Source organism: Colletotrichum paranaense (assembly GCF_030867605.1).
Source record: "Colletotrichum paranaense strain IMI 384185 chromosome Unknown Scaffold_20.1, whole genome shotgun sequence".
Classification (NCBI taxonomy): domain Eukaryota; kingdom Fungi; phylum Ascomycota; class Sordariomycetes; order Glomerellales; family Glomerellaceae; genus Colletotrichum; species Colletotrichum paranaense.
The window spans coordinates 452,251-472,015 of NW_026848978.1; the positions used below are offsets into that span (position 1 = coordinate 452,251).

The 19,765-nt window shown below is 56.0% G+C and overlaps 7 protein-coding genes across 7 annotated transcripts; 4 read left to right on the top strand and 3 right to left on the bottom strand.

Moving 5' to 3' along the window:
- On the top strand, nucleotides 1–1,672 carry CPAR01_15672 (uncharacterized protein; the record flags this gene model as incomplete). Its single annotated transcript, XM_060499920.1, has 2 exons — nucleotides 1–190; nucleotides 267–1,672. The coding sequence occupies 2 exons, from the start codon at nucleotides 1–3 to the stop codon at nucleotides 1,670–1,672; spliced, it is 1,596 nt and encodes a 531-aa protein (XP_060341496.1).
- Nucleotides 1,673–4,655: 2,983 nt separating this feature from the next.
- CPAR01_15673 (major facilitator superfamily transporter) lies at nucleotides 4,656–6,662 on the top strand (the record flags this gene model as incomplete). The annotated part of the gene is made up of 2 exons (XM_060499921.1): nucleotides 4,656–5,089; nucleotides 5,171–6,662. 2 exons carry the CDS (start codon nucleotides 4,656–4,658, stop codon nucleotides 6,660–6,662), a joined length of 1,926 nt encoding a protein of 641 aa, XP_060341497.1.
- A 1,430-nt stretch (nucleotides 6,663–8,092) lies between these two features.
- CPAR01_15674 (glutathione-dependent formaldehyde-activating enzyme) lies at nucleotides 8,093–8,795 on the top strand (the record flags this gene model as incomplete). The annotated part of the gene is made up of 3 exons (XM_060499922.1): nucleotides 8,093–8,255; nucleotides 8,431–8,585; nucleotides 8,676–8,795. 3 exons carry the CDS (start codon nucleotides 8,093–8,095, stop codon nucleotides 8,793–8,795), a joined length of 438 nt encoding a protein of 145 aa, XP_060341498.1.
- Nucleotides 8,796–8,996: 201 nt separating this feature from the next.
- CPAR01_15675 (short chain dehydrogenase) lies at nucleotides 8,997–10,146 on the bottom strand (the record flags this gene model as incomplete). The annotated part of the gene is made up of 2 exons (XM_060499923.1): nucleotides 8,997–9,608; nucleotides 9,682–10,146. The coding sequence occupies 2 exons, from the start codon at nucleotides 10,144–10,146 to the stop codon at nucleotides 8,997–8,999; spliced, it is 1,077 nt and encodes a 358-aa protein (XP_060341499.1).
- An 812-nt stretch (nucleotides 10,147–10,958) lies between these two features.
- Nucleotides 10,959–12,516, bottom strand: CPAR01_15676 (WD domain-containing protein; the record flags this gene model as incomplete). The annotated part of the gene is made up of 5 exons (XM_060499924.1): nucleotides 10,959–11,504; nucleotides 11,558–12,154; nucleotides 12,214–12,301; nucleotides 12,352–12,393; nucleotides 12,443–12,516. The coding sequence occupies 5 exons, from the start codon at nucleotides 12,514–12,516 to the stop codon at nucleotides 10,959–10,961; spliced, it is 1,347 nt and encodes a 448-aa protein (XP_060341500.1).
- A 406-nt stretch (nucleotides 12,517–12,922) lies between these two features.
- On the top strand, nucleotides 12,923–14,329 carry CPAR01_15677 (PCI domain-containing protein; the record flags this gene model as incomplete). Its single annotated transcript, XM_060499925.1, has 3 exons — nucleotides 12,923–13,107; nucleotides 13,173–13,255; nucleotides 13,323–14,329. The coding sequence occupies 3 exons, from the start codon at nucleotides 12,923–12,925 to the stop codon at nucleotides 14,327–14,329; spliced, it is 1,275 nt and encodes a 424-aa protein (XP_060341501.1).
- Nucleotides 14,330–14,712: 383 nt separating this feature from the next.
- On the bottom strand, nucleotides 14,713–19,398 carry CPAR01_15678 (uncharacterized protein; the record flags this gene model as incomplete). The annotated part of the gene is made up of 1 exon (XM_060499926.1): nucleotides 14,713–19,398. One exon carries the CDS (start codon nucleotides 19,396–19,398, stop codon nucleotides 14,713–14,715), a length of 4,686 nt encoding a protein of 1,561 aa, XP_060341502.1.
- Between the last annotated feature and the right edge of the window lie 367 nt (nucleotides 19,399–19,765).

Here is a 19,765-nt window from a genome sequence, read left to right on the forward strand (position 1 = left end):
ATGCCCGACTCAATCGATGCTCCGCTGATGGCCGGCCGACAGGACCGAGACGACGAGCTTGACTACCGGGACGCGGAAGAGGAGGCCGATGTGCTACCAGCGTCCATGAAGCATGCACGCCAATCGGGCCCGAGTCTTTTCGTATGGCTTCTCACATTTGCTGCCGGCATCAGTGGATTGCTCTTTGGATGTGAGTCTCGGCGCCCCCCCAATTCTACCGTTCATGAGACAAGAAGAATAGGCAAATGCTAAACCCCTTTGCGCAGATGATACGGGCGTAATATCAGCAACGCTCGTCAAGATCGACACCTCCCTATCGAACCGAGTCCTAACGACATTCGACAAGTCCATCATCACTTCCAGCACCGCCCTCTTCGCCCTTCTCGTCTCCCCCTTTTCCTCCATCGTCGCCGACGCGCTGGGCCGCAAGCGCGTCATCTTCGTCGCCGACATCCTCTTCATCCTCGGCGCCCTGATGCAGGCCTGGGCCGGCACCGTCACCTCCATGGTCATTGGGCGATCCATCGTCGGCCTGGCTGTCGGCGCCGCCAGCTTCGTCGTGCCCCTGTACATCGCCGAGCTGGCGCCCGCTAGCCACCGCGGCCGGCTCGTGACGATGAACGTCCTTTTCATCACGCTGGGTCAGGTAGTCGCCTACATCATCGGCTGGGCGTTCGCCGAGTACGGTGACCAGTCGACGGGGTGGCGCTGGATGGTCGGTCTCGGGGCGCTCCCCGCGGCGCTGCAGTGCTCGATCCTCGCCCTCATGCCCGAGTCCCCGCGCTGGCTCGTTATGGTGGGCCAGTCGCTCAAGGCCAAGAAGGTCGTCGAGAGGGTGCTGGGAAATACGGTCGGCGGCATGAGGAACGCCGAGGCGGTCATCAAGGAGATTGAGATTGAGATCAGGGAGGAGAGGGAGGTCATGAGGCGTGAGGGTTCGCCGCGCATGGAGTGGTGGGGAGGCTGGCAGGAGCTGTTCTCCGTCGGGAGAAACAAGCGCGCGCTGGTCATCACCTGCCTGCTCCAGGGCCTCCAGCAACTGTGCGGTTTCAACTCGCTCATGTATTTCTCGGCGACCATTTTCAAGATGGTGGGGTTCGGCACGCCCACCCTCACCGCCATGAGCGTCGCCGTCACAAACTTCATCTTCACGGTCGCGGCGCTGTGCCTCATCGACCGCATCGGCCGACGCAAGATCCTGCTCTACTCCCTGCCGTTTATGATTGCGGGCCTGATGCTCTCGGCATACGGCTTCTCCTTTGTCGACCTGCGGCCCGAAACGGCGGCAGCCTCGGAGGGCGGTACCGGCGAGGGAGCGGGCACGGACAGGGGCGCGGCGGTGCTGATCCTCGTCAGCATCATGGGCTACGTCGCGGCGTACGCGCTGGGTCTGGGCAACGTCCCCTGGATGCAGAGCGAGCTGTTCCCGCTCGCGGTACGGTCGATTGGCAGCGGCGTCTCGACGGCGACCAACTGGGGCGCCAATTTCGTCGTCGGCCTGACGTTCCTCCCACTCATGGACGCTCTGAGCCCATCGTGGACATTTGTGCTCTACGCGCTCGTGTGTCTAGTTGGGTACGGGCTCATCTGGCGCATCTACCCCGAGACGTCGGGGTTGAGTCTCGAGGAGGCGACGAATCTGCTAGAGAACGGATGGGGCGTCCGACGATAGCCTCGAATTGCCGGCGACCCCCTGGCATGCTGCATGGTGCCCATGGTGTGCAATTGTGCATATGGGGATCCTTGATTTTTTCTACCTAGAGGGGTGGGATGTGCCCTGGTATTTTACATATCTTAGATGACAATAGCGAATCAAAACAGCCAATTACACTACAATGATCTTTGCTGTACGGATACTAATTAGATCGGTATGGCTAGAAGGAAAATTCAGATGTACTCCGTAGATTACCTACAGTAAAGTAGGTACGGATAGAAAGGGAGGGGCGATGAAGCATTCTAGACCTTTCTGGAACGCTTTGATCGTTGCGTCGACTGCCAAGTGTGAGTGGAGAAACCAGCTCGTTCGGGATATTTTTTACCCTCTTATTTCTTCCTGCCCTGGACTGTCACTGAAGGAGCTTTGGAGGGCGGAAACTTAGGAGGCGGCAAGAAGCGGCATTGGGCTGTCGCTCTGGGTTGGGCATTCGGCGAGAGGGTCTACAATAACGGCCGAAGACCGCGGCCCGTGGAAAATTGTGGATGAACTTGTCAGCTTGTGTTGAAAATGAGATAGATCGGGTGGATGTAGGGAGTCAGGACCCACGATCATCATCCTGAAGCCTGAAGGGGACATGTAATCTCCCCGTAAATCCGTTATTCCCCTTCCTTTTTGTGGTTGGCTAGGGTTTTCTTTTTATTGTGATTATTTCATGTGTGTGGTTGCTGCCCATTCTATGATTTTTATCCTGTGACCGTCTTGCAGCGTTTTCTCGTGGAATTTCCAAGTATCCCACGCGCGACGTCGACAACGTCGATGAAGGTAGCCATACGGCGTTCTAGACACCGACAGACGCCGAACAGTTGGATGCACACGGCCGGGGATGCCGTGGCGTTTGTGCACGTTTTGTCTAGTCAGTGCTGCAGGGAAAAAGTGGCAGACGCAAGGTGACGTTTAAGGCTGATGACTAAAGCAGTGCATAGGATGGTTCCGAAAAGGCGCGGGGCCGAAGGGGGGGGAGAATAGCGAGAGAATATGTCAATGGGTGACGGGAATGTGAACTCTTGACAATTGGTAACGAATTGACACTACCTTAGGTGGAGCCAATCATTACCGTGATAGACAATTTTCCTTTCTTACCGTACGGATACAACCGTCGCCATTCCTCTCTCTCTCGGAGGCACCGCGCCTTCGGATAGGCTTAAGTCCAGACTGTCCAGCCCCAGTGACATCATACCCGGTGTTAACCTTTCTCCTCCTGCGTATGTCCCATGATTTTTTTCGTCGGATCCGACCGGTTAGCAAAAACTCTAGTTAATTGGCTTGATGGTTTAGGGCGCGGTTGAGGAAGATCATGGCAAACTCTGATTTGCTGTGTACTCTACGGAGTAAGGTCGGTAGTGCTCTGCTCGAGCCATCCGGAGGACTGTGGGTGTGCAGAAACTCTGCGAAAAGTTCGATTGAGTGTTCCTTCCCGGATGGATTGAAGTTGGTAGCCTTATTGGATGACGGAAGTCTAATCCATGGTCTCCTCTCATTCTCTGTTTTGCTGCTTGCATGTATGCGTCTGTCTATAGGTACATTAAACTTTGGTAAGTGACTAAGAACGAACCGCATTTGTAAGAAAGATCGTGCAACATGTCGAATTTGTAACAACACTGCCTCCCTGGGCCCTATCGATCGTGCAGGATCGGGTCAAGGAAGGGTAAGGTACGAACGGCTGCATAGAAGGAGAGAAGAAAAAAAGCTGCGACACTGACAAACCAAAAAGGCCAAGATGGGAACCCCACCTTGCCCATCCCTCGGCTGGGTTCCATCACCACCAAGAAGTAGAGAATTCCCAGGTTGCAGTGCCGGCTACCGCCTCCGGCCCCGTCCGGGCCCACATTCCAGGTTGTCTTTCCTCCTTTCTGCAGTGTGCGGCGTGTGTGCCTGGGCCACACCCTTCTTCCCACTCGGGCTCGTGTCGTTCGCGCTTTTCTTTTTGTGATGCCGAACTCCTAGCCGAAGTTTTTGTATGGGCAATGGGCGCGCAAGCAAAACTTGCACAGCAAAGAAGGAAATCTCAGCAGGCATGTTGCGCCCGTGGATTTTCCATGGATCCCTCTTTCTTTAGGCCTCCCCAAGTGGGACTTTGCCGACCCCATTTGCTACCTTACCGTACCGACCCAGGTATTGTGGTATTCAAGTACTCGCACCCGACATTCTTTCCCCCTTGGCTTGGTCACCCGGGAGATGTACCGGCTCCCATCCATCAGCTGAGAACAGAGTCATTCATACCTGACTTGACAAATCTGATTTTTTTTCTTCTCCATCCTCGTTTTGCTCCGTCTTCCTATGTGACTATCTCCATACATAGTACTTCGCCCTCGGCCTTTGCGCATCTATAGTCCGCTTCCTAACCCACTCTCTCACAACCTCGAACCCACTTCCTCACTAATACACTGCTTCTTCATCTGAACCGATCTTTCGCCTTCCCCCCATCCCTCTCATATATCTCTGGATCTTCAGACAACGCCCAGACAAATTCATTGTTCATAAGACGAAGGGACCACCCAACTTGTCCGATCGCGTATCTAGCATCTCCAGTCATACCCCCCACTGCGAATACATCCACGAGCACTTCCTGCAATTGTCTCCGATCTAGAGCTCCCCCGAATCTGACTGGCGCTTACATTGCATCGGGAGACGGCCCTACATCATATCACCGACCCTTTATTCCACATTACACTAGATTGACGTAGCTAGCTCGGCGCGCCGCCTTCACAATAGCTCCAAGCTACCTGTCAGCACAACGCACCATTGCATGAGCTCTTTGCTCCCATTCTCCGCGCCCAAGAAAAGTCTCTAGCCATTGGCGTTATATACATACTGCCCAATCTGTCGCGAGACACCCTGATCCGTTCTTCACTTTGTTGAACCATCTATAGCCAGCATCAGCATCTCAAAACAACATCCAAATCAACACCCAGCCCGCACATAGCGACCTCGTCCAACAATGGCAATGGACGAAGTCGACCGCGAAATCGCGGACGCCGAGCGCGCCGCCTCTCCAAACCGCTACCACGGCCGCGAAAGCCACGAGATCGAACGGGTCCTCTCCGCCTCCTCTTCCTCAACCTCCTCATCCACGGCCTCGCACACGGGCGACCGCACCGCCGCGTATCGCACCGGCACCGGCATCAGCCGCGTCTCGACCCAAAATGACCTCGAGCGTCACCCGACGGCCCTGAGCCGCATTGCCACTGCCCGCAGCCAGCACTCCAACACCGTCGGCCGCAGCATCAAGAGCAGGGAGTCGAGGAGGCCTCTGCCGGCCATGGGCGCAGGCAAGCCGTACCCGCCACCTTTGCCGGAGCAGGAGGACTACGTTGTGGAATTTGATGGCCCTGAAGATCCTCTGCACGCGCAGAACTGGCCGATTAAGAAGAAGTAAGTTCGCCAATGCCAATTGTCGAGTTTCGGTGAAATATGGCTAGGGGGCGCTGGTGACTGACATGTCTTGGCTCGCAGGTTGCTTACAGCCGCAATGCTTGGCTACACCACGATGACGTCGGCTTTCACCTCGAGTATCTTTTCAGCAGCGACGCAAGTCATCGCGACAGAATACAACGTCTCCGCGACTGTCGGCACCCTCGGCGTCTCCTTTTACGTCCTTGGCTTCGCCTTCGGCCCAACACTCTGGGCGCCCCTTTCCGAGCTGAGGGGCCGCCGACTACCCCTCGTCCTCTCCATGTTTGGCTTCTCCATCTTCACAATCAGCTGCGCCGTCGCCAAGGACCTCCAGACCATCTTGATATGCCGCTTCTTCGCCGGCTTTTTCGGCGCGTGCCCCCTGGCCGTCGTCGCCGCTGTCTTCTCCGACATGTTTGACAACCGCACCCGCGGCACCGCCATCACCGTCTTCTCCATGGCCGTCTTCACCGGCCCACTCCTGGCGCCCTTTATCGGCGGCTTCATCGTCGAGTCGCACCTCGGCTGGCGCTGGACCGAGTACATCCCCTCCTTCATGGGCTTCCTCGCCTTCTTCCTCGACCTCTTCTTCCTCGAGGAAACGTACCCGCCCGTCATCCTCGTCAGCAAGGCCTCGGAGCTGCGCCGCCGCACCCGCAACTGGGGCATCCACGCCAAGCAGGAGGAAATCGAAATCGACTTTAAGGAGCTCGTCAACAAGAACTTTTCCCGCCCCATGCGCCTCCTCTTTGGCGAGCCCATCGTCACCGCCTTGTCCGTCTACATGGCCTTCATCTACGGCCTGCTCTACCTCTTCCTCACCGCCTACCCCTTCGTCTTCCGCGGCGTTCACGGCTTCGGCGCGGGCCAGTCAGGTCTCACCTTCTTCGGCATGATCACTGGCCAGCTCATCGCCGGCGTCACCGTTCTCCTCCAGCAGCCGTGGTACCTCCGCAAGCTCAAGGCCAACAACGGCGTGCCCATCCCCGAGTGGCGTCTCCCCAGCGTCATCGCCGGCGGCGTCTTCTTCGCCATCGGCATCTTCTGGTTCGGCTGGTCCGGCTACCGCGCCGACGTCCACTGGATCGTGCCCACCCTCAGCGGCCTCTTCACCGGCTTCGGCCTCATGTCCATCTTCCTCCAGGCCCTCAACTACCTCGTCGACGCCTACCTCATGTTTGCCGCCTCCGCCATCGCCGGCAACACCTTCCTCCGCTCCCTCTGCGGCGCCGGCTTCCCGCTGTTCGCGAGCTACATGTTCAACGGCATGGGCATCCAGTGGGCCTCGACCTTGCTGGGCTGCGTCGCCATCGCCCTCGTGCCAATCCCCGTCATCTTCTACATTTGGGGCCACAAGATCCGCGCCAAGTCTGCGTACGCCCCGACTTTCGCCGCGCCCGCCGACGAGCCTGATGAGGAGGACCTGGCGCCTGCGCCGCTGAGCAATGGACACACCAGCCACCACCAGGACAACGAGAAGCCGCCGTCCATTGCCGCGATGGAAGCGAGCAGAGCTAGGACGAGCGGCGACAAGGCTGAGAATGCTGTGTGAAAGAACAGTATTTTCTCGGCCATTTGCCATCCGAACAAAAACCTAATCCCAACATTCTGCGCTTTGATGGCGATATTTACCTCGTATGTATAAAGACACGAATCTGTCTCGTTTCATGTGGTCTTTGGAATTTGATGATACCATGGAGGCGGGGAAAAATTGAGACGGGGTTTCTCATCTCTTGTTTAAGATGTTTATGACGAGCATCGTTCATCTGATACCACAAAATCTTTTTTGCCTTACGCAAACCTTGCCGTAGCCTTTTACGATTAATCACACCCCCCAACCAACAACTTAATACAACAAAGAAATTGAATAACCTCAGTATTCTATTAAAGTTATGCGTCCCCTACAAGATGCTTTGTGCTGCTCTTCTCTGTGATACAAATATACTCGCCCAAAAGAAAACAAAAAAAACTACTCACTAATCCTCCCCCTTCTTCTTGCTAGTAAAAGCACGTCAAATAGCTTTTCACACTTTATGGTAACCACATTGTGCCAAGACCCCGCAAATCGGCATCTCAGCCCAGGTCCCATGTGGTGGCATCCGTACCTTAGTGTCGGGACCCTTGCCCGCATCTTTAGGATCCCCCATTCGCAGGGCGCACGTCGCGGTGACATGGCCCGATGCGGCAGGTCGAACGATGCCGGACGATGGATCCCGTCGCGCCTGTCTATTTCTGTACCCGTCCACCTATCCATACGAGTTCACGTTCACAACTCGACGTACAGAAGAGCTGAAGTTTGGTGCAATTAGATACTGCTTGTACATGGTGAAGTTCACGGGGTGCGGCCCCAGTTCGCTCCGTGTCAAGTGGCCACCTTCCCTCAGCCAGGTCTGCGATCTTACAGGCTGGGTCTAACGCTACGAGAGCGTAATGCTTACACTCAAACGGGATGGGAGATGAAAAGAGTGAGGGGAAATCTGTGGCTGTGTTTTTGATAAGCCGGGTTCAGGTAGCTCTTACACTTGTTATCAACGAATCCTTCTACGACCCCTCCTCTTGCCTGTCTTATGGCTCGAGTTGTTCGTAATTTCACGTCTATATAGACCTCTCTCCTTCATAGAGCCTTTAGGACAGTTCCATTTCCATTTTTAAGAACCTAACAATCTTGCCCCTGTAAGCCACTTTCTGAAGCTTCCTCTTCAGAGCCCACCATCGACATACTCAAGTCAGGTAAGCGAGTTGTGAACCACTTGTGAGCTGGTTAAGTAAGCAGCGTCATATTACCATCACCACCACCACCACCACCACCACCACCACTCACACCTCACTCTTCACTCACATTCAAAGTCACACCACGTCAAACAAAATAGCAAAGGCCAAATCTGACCAACGATCCTCAACTTATCCCAACTCCCATCCAGACTCATCGGCCTCAAAATCCGAAACCGTAACAGTCAGAGCCATCTCAGGAAAAGAAAAACAATGTCGTCAGAAGAAGCCCCCAAGCCGTCAAAGACATACGACGCAAGCTGCCACTGCGGTGCCATCAAGTTCTCTCTCACGCTCTCGCCGCCGCTGGAGGACGGGTACAAGGTCCTCAACTGCAACTGCTCCATCTGCCGGCGTAGCGGGTACCTCCTCATCTGTGAGTTATCCTTCACTCTCACACCCCCTCCATCTCAAGATTAGAGCCTAGGATATCATTACCTCAAACACCCTCCCTACGACGCCTCATACCCAATCATGGAGGTATCTTTGGGGTCATAATACATGAACGCATAAGGCTATGACTGACACTCTGTGACTTTCAAAAAATAAAGACCCAAATAAGAAGGACGTCACATGGCACAACGGCTCGCGCGAAAAGTGCACGAATTACCGGTTCAACACCAAGACCAAGGACCAGATGTTTTGTGGTGCCTGCGGATCGAGTTTGGGGATTGACTTTCTGAAGGAGGACTATTATGGCATCAGTGTACGAGATTTCCCCTCTTTGTCCTATTCCGCCTCCCTCCTTCCCTCTTACACTGTTCCCTGCGGTAGAAAAGCTAATCGGAAGACGTAGGCGCGTGCCCTCGACGGAGTCGACCTCGATGCTCTGACGTATAAGAAACTCGACGGGCTGAACAGGGTATCGCCTGCCCAAGATCTGTCCGGCTCGGGAGACAAGGAGGCAAGCACTTGAGTGACTCAAGGTTGATCAAATTCAAGATATGCTCTTTTGAAATTATAGTATTGTTTTATTCATAATTGTCCTGAGACTTTAAACGTGTTTGTATGTCCCGCCTCTTGTTGGCATTACAGAGAAAACCACACTCGGTGCCGGCACCGCAGGAATTTCCATGGATATTTGTGCAGGAAAACATAAAAATCAACAAACATAGATCTAGATCAGACTCCCGTTCTTCTCGCTCATCCCCCGCTCTTGCCTGCCGATAAACGTCTGCATGGAAGTATCCACACGCGCAACCTTTCTCGCAATCTGCTGGACGGCGACGGGGAGTACGTTGTACCAGTGAATCCACCTCGCGTACAGCGGCATCGCGACGTGCGCGCTCTTGCCGGCGTCGATGGCGGCAATGACCTCCTTGCAGACGTCGACGGGCTCAACCACGGGCGCGACAAAGGCGTGTGGGGTCTGTACGCCGTAGAAGAGGGGGGTCGACAGCTGGCCCGGCTCGACGAGGATGGTGCGGATCTCCGGGTGGGAGGCGGCGAGCTCGGCGGTCAGTGACTTGTGCAGGGCCGTGACGCCGGCCTTGGCGGCGGCGTAATCTGTCAGGGAGGCGGCGCCGAGGTGGCCGAGGACCGAGGACATTGTGACGATGGTGCCGCCGTTGCCGCCGCGGATCATGGGCGGGAGGAAGGTCTTTAGGGTGTAGAAGTGTGCGGTCAGGTTCGTGGTGATGGACTTTTCAATCTCCTCGAACTCGAGGTCGAGGAGGGACTTGCCCTTAACGATGGCGGCGTTGTTGATAAGGACGGTTGGGGTGCCGAGCTGGAGTATGGTTAGTCTTTCTGTCTTTGTGATGGCGCATTCCGGCCTTGTAAGAAGCGGTTGGTAAACTTACATCTCTTTCGATCTGCGCCGCAACCCTCGCAACTTGTGCCTTATCCGTCACATCGCACTTGTAGAAGGTCACGCCCCGCGCTTCGCCGTTCTCCATGTCATTTACGTCCAACACCGCCACGGTCGCGCCGCGCATGCCGTACACCTCGGCAATGAGGAGACCCAGGCCGCTGGCGCCACCCGTGATGACGATTACCTCCTCGGTGAGGTCAACCTCGCGTGGCAGGCCGTAGGCGATGCGCAGGTTGACCGCTTGCGCGATCCAGCAGACGGTGATGAAGCATGCCCAGGCGATGGACACGAGCATGGGCGGGGCATCCCAGCGGAGGGCTTGGGCGCGGAAGCAGAGGGGGATGATCCACGAGACGAAGGGGTGAAAGAAGGTGATTTTGAAGACCTTGACGAGGAGGTCGAGGGAGAGCGGCGCGAACCACGAGTCGCTTTGGGGTGGGCGTGGGTATTCCATCGCGGACGTCTGGGGGAGGATGGCTGGTAGTAACGGTCGTGGTGGTGGTGCGAGGGGTCGAGCAGTGTAGGAGCTCTATGTCGTTTCGAGAGTTCGATTATTAAGAGAGATTGTATAGGAGTCGCACTCTGTACAGATTCGAAAAATTAGGATGAGAGTATGAAAAGAAGAGATTCGGAAAAAAGCGAAGATGTGTCGTCCAGCGTTGGAAGTGGAAAAAACGCACAAAGATGAGACGAAGAAGCGCACAGCCAAACCTCAATTGGGCCACCAAGGGAGCTTGACGCTCTGGCGGGAACTCGTCACATGTGGATGGACCTGAGGCGTTGAAACGGTGGCCAAGCGTCCTAGGGGCCCCTCCCTGGCGGCAGCTTCCCCTGGAGACCCCTGGTGGGACGACCACTAAAACACCCCGGAGCCCCTGGCAGCCGCCCATCTTCCACGGCCAGACGAGCCGAGACCCCGCTCCCGTCAGCGCCGCCGTCAAGCTGTCTTAAGCTTATCCGAGCCCGGCGGACATGTCGGTCACCCGAGAGGGCGCGGAGGGGAGGCCAGGGACGCAAGTTTGCATGCTTCAGCACGTACCTAATCATGATCAAATGAACGGAATTAATAAGCCTACTTCATGATTCTATTTCATGATCATTGCTACATTCTTTTGACCAAACGAGTTGATCCGTGGTATAACCCTATCTAAGTTGCACTTTTCACACGACTATTCCCCCTTTTCCTTTTTACATGGACATAACAAGCCGCCCCAACGCCGAACAATGCAAAGAAATAACGCCAAAAGTGGCAAGCCCAGAATGCGCCTACTTCTCCCGGGCCAAGATCTGCTTTTCTCTCTCGCCCTTCCGCCTCTCGAACTGCTTCTTGGTGTGCCTGCGCTCGTTCTCCTCACGCCTCTTGATCGACGAGAGCTCAATGTTCTTGATCTCGCCCGCCTTCTTGATAACCTTGGGCAGGTGACGGTGCTTCTTAATACGTCTGACCTCCGGCATGTGGCTGTATCGCTCAACCAAGGCCTCGTTGTACTCGAGCGCCTGTCTCTGCTTGGCGGATCGGATGCCTGATCTGTCCGTGGCGTTGCTTCTCCAGACACGGACGTTACCGTCGTCGGAACCACTGAGAACATACTTCGAATCGGGGGAGAACATGGTGCTGAACACCCTCTGCATGCGCTTGGTGTGGTACATGTCGCGGGAGTGTCCTTGATCGCGGTTCCAGATGCGCACTGTTCGGTCGTAAGATCCGGAAACCAATTCTTCACCTGTCGGGCTGAACTCGACGCTCATGACGGCGGCGACGTGGCCCTTGAAGACGTTGAGCGCTCTGTCCATCTTGCGCATGTCGAACATCTGATTCTCGTTAACTGTATGTTCAGGGGTAGGCTAGCTTTCAGATGACTTACGTAGCAGTTATGGTCTTCGCTACCAACGACAAAGTTGAAGGCTTCCATCGGGTTCCAGGCGAGAGAGTTGCAGGTAAACGTCATCGTCGTCTTGGTCAAGGGCATCGCAGTACGGACGTCCCAGAGGACGATACTCCTGTCGTCGCCTGTACTTCCTAGAACGGATTGCTCGACCTGGTTGAAGGAAACACAGTTGATGGAGTCGGTCGCGTTCGGCCAGCGCAGCACCTCGGGCGCCGCACTTTGTCGCTCGAGGTCGTAAATAGCGATCTCACTGGAGGAAGACGAGGCTGCAAAGGCGTTTCGCGTTCGGTGGTGGGACAAGCTGAGGAAACCATTCGTACCCAGCCATGAGGAGACCGGCGGAGAATCGCCAGGCGTGTTGTAGGGATCCCAGAGTTTGATGGTCTTGTCCGCCGCAGCACTCAGAAGCTTTCCGTCCTTCGTCCAGCAGAGACTCCGTACGATGTTAGAATGGGCGCTCTTCGTCTGCCAAATCTCGGCTCGGCTCGTCAGGTCGAAAGCTTTGATCACACCGTCGGCACTGGCCGATGCCATGTGCTTGAGAGAGTTCGGATCTTTGGCCATCGAGTAAACCTGGTTCAGTTGTTAGAAATCGGGGACAATAGGCGTTCTGCTTCTCGTTTTGGACGTACTCCTTCGACATGGCCGCTGCCCATCTGTCCGATGAAAGGCGCGGCATGCATGCGCTCGAGCTTGACAGCGTTCAGGGCTTTGGTGTACCTGTATTCCTTCGTCAGCTTGGATCGCAGCATGTGGCGAAGCCTACTTACTCTCTGGCGCGCTCCATAGGGTGCTGGGCGGGATCGAGGTTGCTGCATTGCGATTAGCCAAGGTCTGCGGATGCCACTGGCCTATAATTACCGAGGAAGCTTTTGCGCGTTTGCGCCTGGAGGCTGGTAGGCCTCCACGCTCCGAGAAATGGCCTTGATCTTCATGTTGGCGGGCGCGATGCTATGTCTTGCTTGACCATAGAATCCTCGATGGCTCTGAAAGTCTCACAGAACTTCTCTCCCAAAAATTTAAGTGGGGGTGGGGACTTATCGGAGGATAATCGCCAATCAGATAAGGTGGCGGATCAATCTCGGTCCGTGTGGCCCCTGCCCTTCAGCCCACCGAAGGTGCTGGCCGGCCGGGCTTGCTTGCGTCGGTCATGGCAACCTGGACCTGTCTGAAGGCGGCGGCTGGAGCTCTTGACACTGCACCAAGCTACCTGCAACCCACCACGAATCCGGCGATCTTTCTGCAAACCACCACTCAACAACACCGACGACACACGAGCTCAATTCAGCAATCCAATTCGAACCCACCATATCCGATTCGACGTCAAATCAATCAGTCAGGATGGCTCAGGGCGAATCGGCGAGAGTGCAGGAGGCACAGAAGGTGGCCAAGACAGATCCCAGAAAGGCAGAGCAGCTCTACAAGGAAATCATCTCTCAGCCCCCTTCCTCCGCAACCTCCGATGCTGCGGTAAAGGAGTACGAGACGGCGTTGCTTGGTTTGGGAGAGTTGTATCGGGATGAGAAGTGAGCCCCTCCTTGGTCCGGTGATGACATCGTGGGGGCCCCATGTTTGCTAACAACCCGCTTAGGAAGACGCAGGAGCTCGTCGACCTGATCACAAAAAGCCGGACAACCCTGTCTTCATTCGCCAAGGCAAAGACAGCAAAGCTCGGTATGGATTCAATTTGATGTTCTTCCCAGCTGTGAAAGAACGGCGTGACTAACTAGGACCCCTCCAGTCCGCTCCCTGCTTGACCTCTTCGAGAAGATTGAGGGCAGTACCGATATCCAGATCGCAGTTACCAAGTCATGTATAGAATGGGCAACTTCGGAGCGCCGCAGCTTCCTGCGCCAGAACCTCGAGACCCGCCTGGTCGCTCTCCTTATGCAGAAGCAATCCTACTACGACGCACTCACACTCATCAACGGTCTCCTCCGCGAGCTCAAGCGCCTGGACGACAAGCTTGTCCTCGTCGAAGTCCAGCTCCTCGAGTCGCGTGTCTACCACGCCCTCGGCAACATTCCCAAAGCCCGCGCCGCCCTCACCAGCGCCCGCACGAGCGCCGCCTCCGTCTACACCCCGCCTCTTCTTCAAGCCCACCTCGATATGCAGAGCGGTATGCTCCACGCCGAAGACAAAGACTTCAACACCGCCTTCTCCTACTTCATCGAGGCCCTCGATGGCTACCACACCCAGGACGAGTCAGTCAAGGCCACTGCCGCTCTCCAGTACATGCTTCTGTGCAAGATCATGTTGAACTTGGCCGACGACGTCAACAACCTGATGACGTCCAAGCAGGCACAGAAGTACGCCAGCAAGAACCTCGAAGCTATGAAGGCCGTTGCCCGTGCGCACTCAAACCGGTCCTTGGAGGAGTACGAGCAGGCCCTTCAGTCTTACCGTGAGCAGCTCGGCAGCGACGCCTTCATCCGCAACCACCTGCGACGTCTGTACGACGCCATGTTGGAACAAAACCTTATCAAGGTCATCGAGCCGTTCTCCCGTGTCGAGATCAGCCACATCGCAAAGATGGTCGGCCTCGACACGCAACAGGTGGAGCGCAAGCTCTCTCAGATGATCCTGGACAAGGTCATCATCGGTGTGTTGGACCAGGGCGCGGGATGCCTCATCATCTTCGACGAGACTGAGCGCGACAGCGCATACGACCACGCCCTGGCTACGGTTGAGAAGCTGAGCAGCGTGGTGGATGTTCTCTACACCAACCAGGCCTCCATGCTCGAGTAGATGACAAAGGCTGGCGTCCAGGGTTGGCAAAGCGGAATGGATTTGGGACTGTACTATTACCATAGACACGAATGCCGGCGGTGCATGAGACAGAAATTCATTCTGATGAAGTGGTATCCTAACAGTTTTGCGGGCGAGGTGCCCGAGTGACCAATGAAGACAAGAAACAAAAATCAAACGTAACGATGCCCTGTGACGCCCAGCCTCCCAAACCTCCCCCTTATAAACGCGGTGAGAGCTTGTATACACACTCATTAAGCATGAGACTGTCGTGAAAATCATATGCCCTGCAACACTAAGCAGGACACTTTCCCAAATTGAAAACGCCCAATATGCACACGCGCACTTCCCCAATCACCGTCATGAATATGCATGCACACCATTTACGAAAACCGAACCGAAGGCGCCTTGGGAGCCTTCCCCTGCCTCCTAAGCTCCTCCCCAACAATGAGCGAAAACACCCTCTTGGCGAGCGCCTCCTCGCTCCACACGCCCACCTCGGCCTGGAACGCGTCCACGACGTCGAGGTGCCACTGCTCCAGCTTCAAGCTGGCGCCGTGCGAGTTGACGGACCGGCCGAGTAGCCAGGCCGACTTGCTGGTGAAGTCGTCGGGGAACTCAAAGTCAAAGGGGCCCTCGCGGCGCAGCTGGATGATGTCGTCGAGGAGTAGCCAGTGGTCGCGCGACCACATTGTCTGCGAGAGACGCTGGGGTTCTTGCTCTTCGACGAGTGCTGATTTCTGGACATCGTTTACCATCTGTGGTGCGTCGGTCATGGAGATGTCCGTGTCTTCGTTCATGTCCTCGTCTTCCTCAACGGCGGTGGCTTCAGCACTAACAACATCACCATTCTCCTTGTCTTCCTCCTCCATAATGGCAGCGATGCGCTGCTGCTGCGCAGCAGCGGCGCTACCGCTAGAACTAGCAGACAACCGCCGCTCCGCGCGGACCTGGGCTTGCGCGAGGGGCGAGAGGACGCTGCTCGTGAACTCGACGACGCGGCCCGGCGTGCGGGGCTTCAGCGGGGATCGCAGGCACGACTTTGTTGGCGACATGTTCCTGTCGGGCAACGGCCGGAGGACGCGGGCGCGCTGCTCCGACTCGGACTCTGACACCGACTTGGACTCGGCTGCAGTGGGCGAGCTTTCTGCAATGGCGGAGGCACTACTCTCCTGCCACTTCTGGATGTCGGCGCGCGTGAGCTGCATCCGCACCGGTGTCAACGATGGTACCGGCGCCGCCGAGGGCGCCTTGCTGAAGAGGTTGTTCTGGGTGTTCTTTTGGGCCCCCACGTTGGGCGTAAAGTTCTTCTTCTGCGGTACAGAGGGGAACGATACCTCGTCAGACATGTTGGGCTGAGAGTCTGGGATCTCGGACCGGTGTCTGGTGCTACTACGGAGGTTCGTTGACGCGAACAGCTCGCGACGGGTATCCATGACCGACTTCCCGAGTACTGACGGCTTGATAGCCGATACGGGATCCGAGTAGTCGTACGTGTCAGCGATAGACTTGGTCGCCGAAGGCTTGGCGGGCGAGAACAAATCCGAACGCCCGCTGGCGGAAGGGGCAAAAGCCTTCTGCGGGACAGATGGGAACATGGAGTTTGTCTCGAGGCCGGCATCAACCCGCTCAGGGCGCTGAGCAGCACCTTGGAGATTCAGTCGCTTCTTGTCCAAGACGTCCTTGACGCCCTCTGCTCCAGGTAGGAGATTGGGAGAAGAGAAGAAGGCAGCCAGATCCTTCTTGGCGGACGACCTCTGAGCAACCTCAAACGCCTTTTGAGGGATCTGCTTCTGGCGGCTCTGTTGTTGAGAAAGCATCGAGAAGTCCTCGACTTCGCCGTCTGCAAAGTCTGACTTGCGGTTTCGTGACACCGCCGGCGTGAACAGCGTCTGCTTGGGGGTAGGCTCGGCGGGTTTCTGCCAGGGGCTAGGAAGAGCTGTGCGCCTGGGAGGGATAGACGGTGCTGATCGCTTCGCAAAAGACTGTTGACGGCCTCCATTCGAAGCCGGACGCGATGCTTCTACCGCCCAAATATCATCATCCTCCTCCTCATCTTCTGCTCCGGGCTGCTCTTCCTCGACTTCAGTGTCCTCGGCACGATCTGGACTAACGAGACTAATCTCAAAACTCTGTCGCCGACTGTGCATTGACCTAGAAGCTGTGTTCGTACTAGAATGGAAGGAGCGCGACTGGGCGAAGGGCTGTTCGCGTGGGGCAGGAGCCTCTTGCATCCAGCTCATCTCATCGGCTTCATCGCCTGGAGCGACTTGAAGCGATCCCGACATTGAGAACGAGACCTCGGGTTCTTCTCTGGCGGGAGACGTCCGCATACTCTTACTCAAGGCCTCCATAAAGCTGGGCTGGCCAGTGTGGTCGTTCTCGGGGCCGAATGGGTCATCAAACGGCTCTCCTGTTAATTGCGGCGCAAGGGGTTGAGGCTGAGGTTGTGCTGCGGCGCGGGTCGGGGAACCAAAGAACTGAGCTCCGGCCTGGATCAAGTTGGACAATGGCTGAGTCCAGCTGCGAGTCGATTTTGCGGCAGACTGAGGCTGACTGCTGCTTGTTGTAGGCCTGAAAGGGCTACCGAGAGAGTTCTGGCGGGGAGGCGATGAAGCATCAGACGTGACGCTCTGCAGAGCTCGTCCAGCCCTCACAATAGGAGATAGCGTAGGGCGAATTCCGTTGTCTGGTGATGCTGCGCGAGGCGCCAAGAGGTTGACATCGGGCGATGGAATTGGGGACGAGACAGGGGCAACGGGCGTGATATACTCATTGGAGGCCGCAGGAAGACCAATCGTCAGGTCCGGGACCGGAAGATCAGAGCTTGCTTCTTCGGGCAACTGAGAATACGCAGCTGTTGGCGAACTTTGGGCCGCTTCGATGGTCTTGGCGTCTGACTGAGGGACAGGAACTTCGGCGGGAGAGGGCGTATCGTCTGGTGTCGGCATTCTGGCTGAGTCTGATCGAGTGTAAGAAACACTCGCAATAGATGGGGCTGCGGACTTGGGTGAACTCTTACGAGCCTCTTCCTCTGCCTCTTCTGCCTCTTCCGCTTCTTCAGCCTCGGCGTTCTCTTCCCCCTGATCTTCTTCTGGTGCCTCGTTCATAATTGTTTCTTCGTGTGCTTCATTCATGACGGTTTCTTCCTGTGCCTCGTTCATAACGGTGTCATCGTGTACTTCGTCCATCAAGGTCTCCTCGCGTGCCTGAGAGACATCGGCCTCTCGCCCAATCTCTTGCTCGATTTCGTGCTGCGTCTCAAGGTCATTGATTCCAGGTAGCTTCGGCCTCCCAGGCGTAGCAGCTTCCAAGTAGGCTTCCGGAATCTCAGAGAAGTCGTCTTCGTACATGACAGACATCTCCTCATTCACCATCGAGCTCCGCCGGATGCTCTTAGCACCGGGTGTCGCTGCAGCCAAAACTCTTGAGGGTACGCTGGAAAACGAGTTGTCAATCTGCGAGGTGTCCATTCTCGATTCCTCCAGCCTCGAGTTCTCCGCATCCATCTGCTTGACCTTGGACTCCATAAGCTGTCTGCTAAGCGGGATAGACTTGCGTCGAGGACTGCTTCTAGCTCGGCCTGGCGACTGATACCCTCTGCTCGGTGACGTCTCCTTGAATGCGAGAGACGGAGGTGGGAGATCGGGACGAGGCAACGACGGAAGGGCGACTGGAGATTCGATTTCTTCAGCCTCTGTGGCCACGATGGGGTCCACATGCGCTTCATTCTCCTTCTGCAACTGAACCTCCTGCTCTTGAGCTGGAGGATTTTGTACTGGCGAGGATTGCTTGGCGGGGATACTTTCGATCTCATCCTCATCATCGTCAACATGCAGGGCACCGCTTCGCCTTAAAGTCTCGAGGGTCTGGTTGACGATCAAGCCAGTCTCTTCACCGACATCTTCTGAGCGAAGGTCATGCATGCTCATGTGGCCCCTCATGGAGGGAATAGAGTTGGCGAAAATCATACTAAAATCTTCGCCTTGAGCAACAGTATCCTGGTCGCGGAGTTCGTCATTGCCATCGTTGTCGCCAATGAGTGATGAAATGTCGCTAGGCGCACCCGGTGCGAAATCGTATTCGTTGTATGCGGGTTCGTTCTCAGACTCTGAATGAAGCTGTTCAGATGGTGTCGGGCTCTTATCTTGCATATAAGCTGGTGTCGGACTGAGGGCGATTGAGTTGTCTTGTGTTGATGCGCGCGGTGTTGCTTGGTCTGACATTGTTTGCATCCAGATATCTGGTTCGGATTCCGGCATCGGGTTCGTGGGGAGCTCTCGCCTTGGGGTAGGATCGTCTACAATCATGTCTTCCATGCTCGCTGCGAGACCGTCGTCAGAAGGCGCCACGCCATCAAGGTCGATATCGTCCTCGACCGTTTCCACAGGTTGATCGGAAAACTCGACGCGCTTTGGGCGGCCGCGACGCCGGGTTGTGCTGGGGGGTATCGTAGAGGGCGCCGGGTCTTGGGAAACTTCGCGCGGTTGACGACTGGTGGCCCGTCTGGGACGGGTTGTTGATCTCGGTGTGCCTTGAATGGTGATATCGGTTTCTAAGCCATCTGAATCGGTAATGGTCTTGACTCTGCGGGCTTGTCTTGGTGTCTTTCGTGGAGAAGCTGTGGCCCTCCTCTTCGTCGCCGTACCGGTCTTAGGCGTTCCGGCGGATTTGGGAGGTCGACCTCTCCGCGCGGGTGTCTTGACGGCCGTGTTCTTCCTATCACCGGCCAGAGGAACTGTTGTTGTGTATGCGCCGCGGCTAAGGGTGGGTGTGTCTGCGTTGAACAATCTGCGCCCAACATTCCCGACACCGACATTCTCGTAATCGCCCTCGGCTTCAACGGTCACTAGCAGCCGTTTCGGCTGACGGTCGTCGCCAACCTCGAGCTCAAACATTTGCTTTCTAGGCGAAGTGCTACTGCCGCCGAGGGAGAATAGACGTTGTGATCTCTGACTTCGAGTTACGCGACGTGATGAAGGGTAGAGGGCGGAGGAGACGGTGTCGTTGAGCGGGTCTGGCGACGAAAGCAGCTCGTCGCTACCGCCTCTAGGCCGTGGCGTTGCCATTTTGAGAAATGCGCGAATGGCAAAAAGGACCAAAAAAAAAAAGGCCGCGCGCTATGTTTGTCGCATAGACTTTTCTACGAAAGAAAGAAGAAACGACGACGAAAAACTAGGCTCAATGGCCTTCGTGTGAAACCAGCAATAGAAATATGTCAAATTCTATGCATTGGATAAGTGTCGTCGCGAAGTGGTGTGGCCGTGTACATGCGAGCTGCAGTCTGCACAGAGGGACGGTCGGGCCTGGCCACTTGGGTTGTCAAATCTGTTTTGTTTACTTAGTCCCAGATTGGGCTTAGCTCAGCCCCTCGGTCGCGGGGGTCCCGTCCCGTCAGCTTCCAAGGCCATTGAGGTTGCGATGACAGGGGAACAA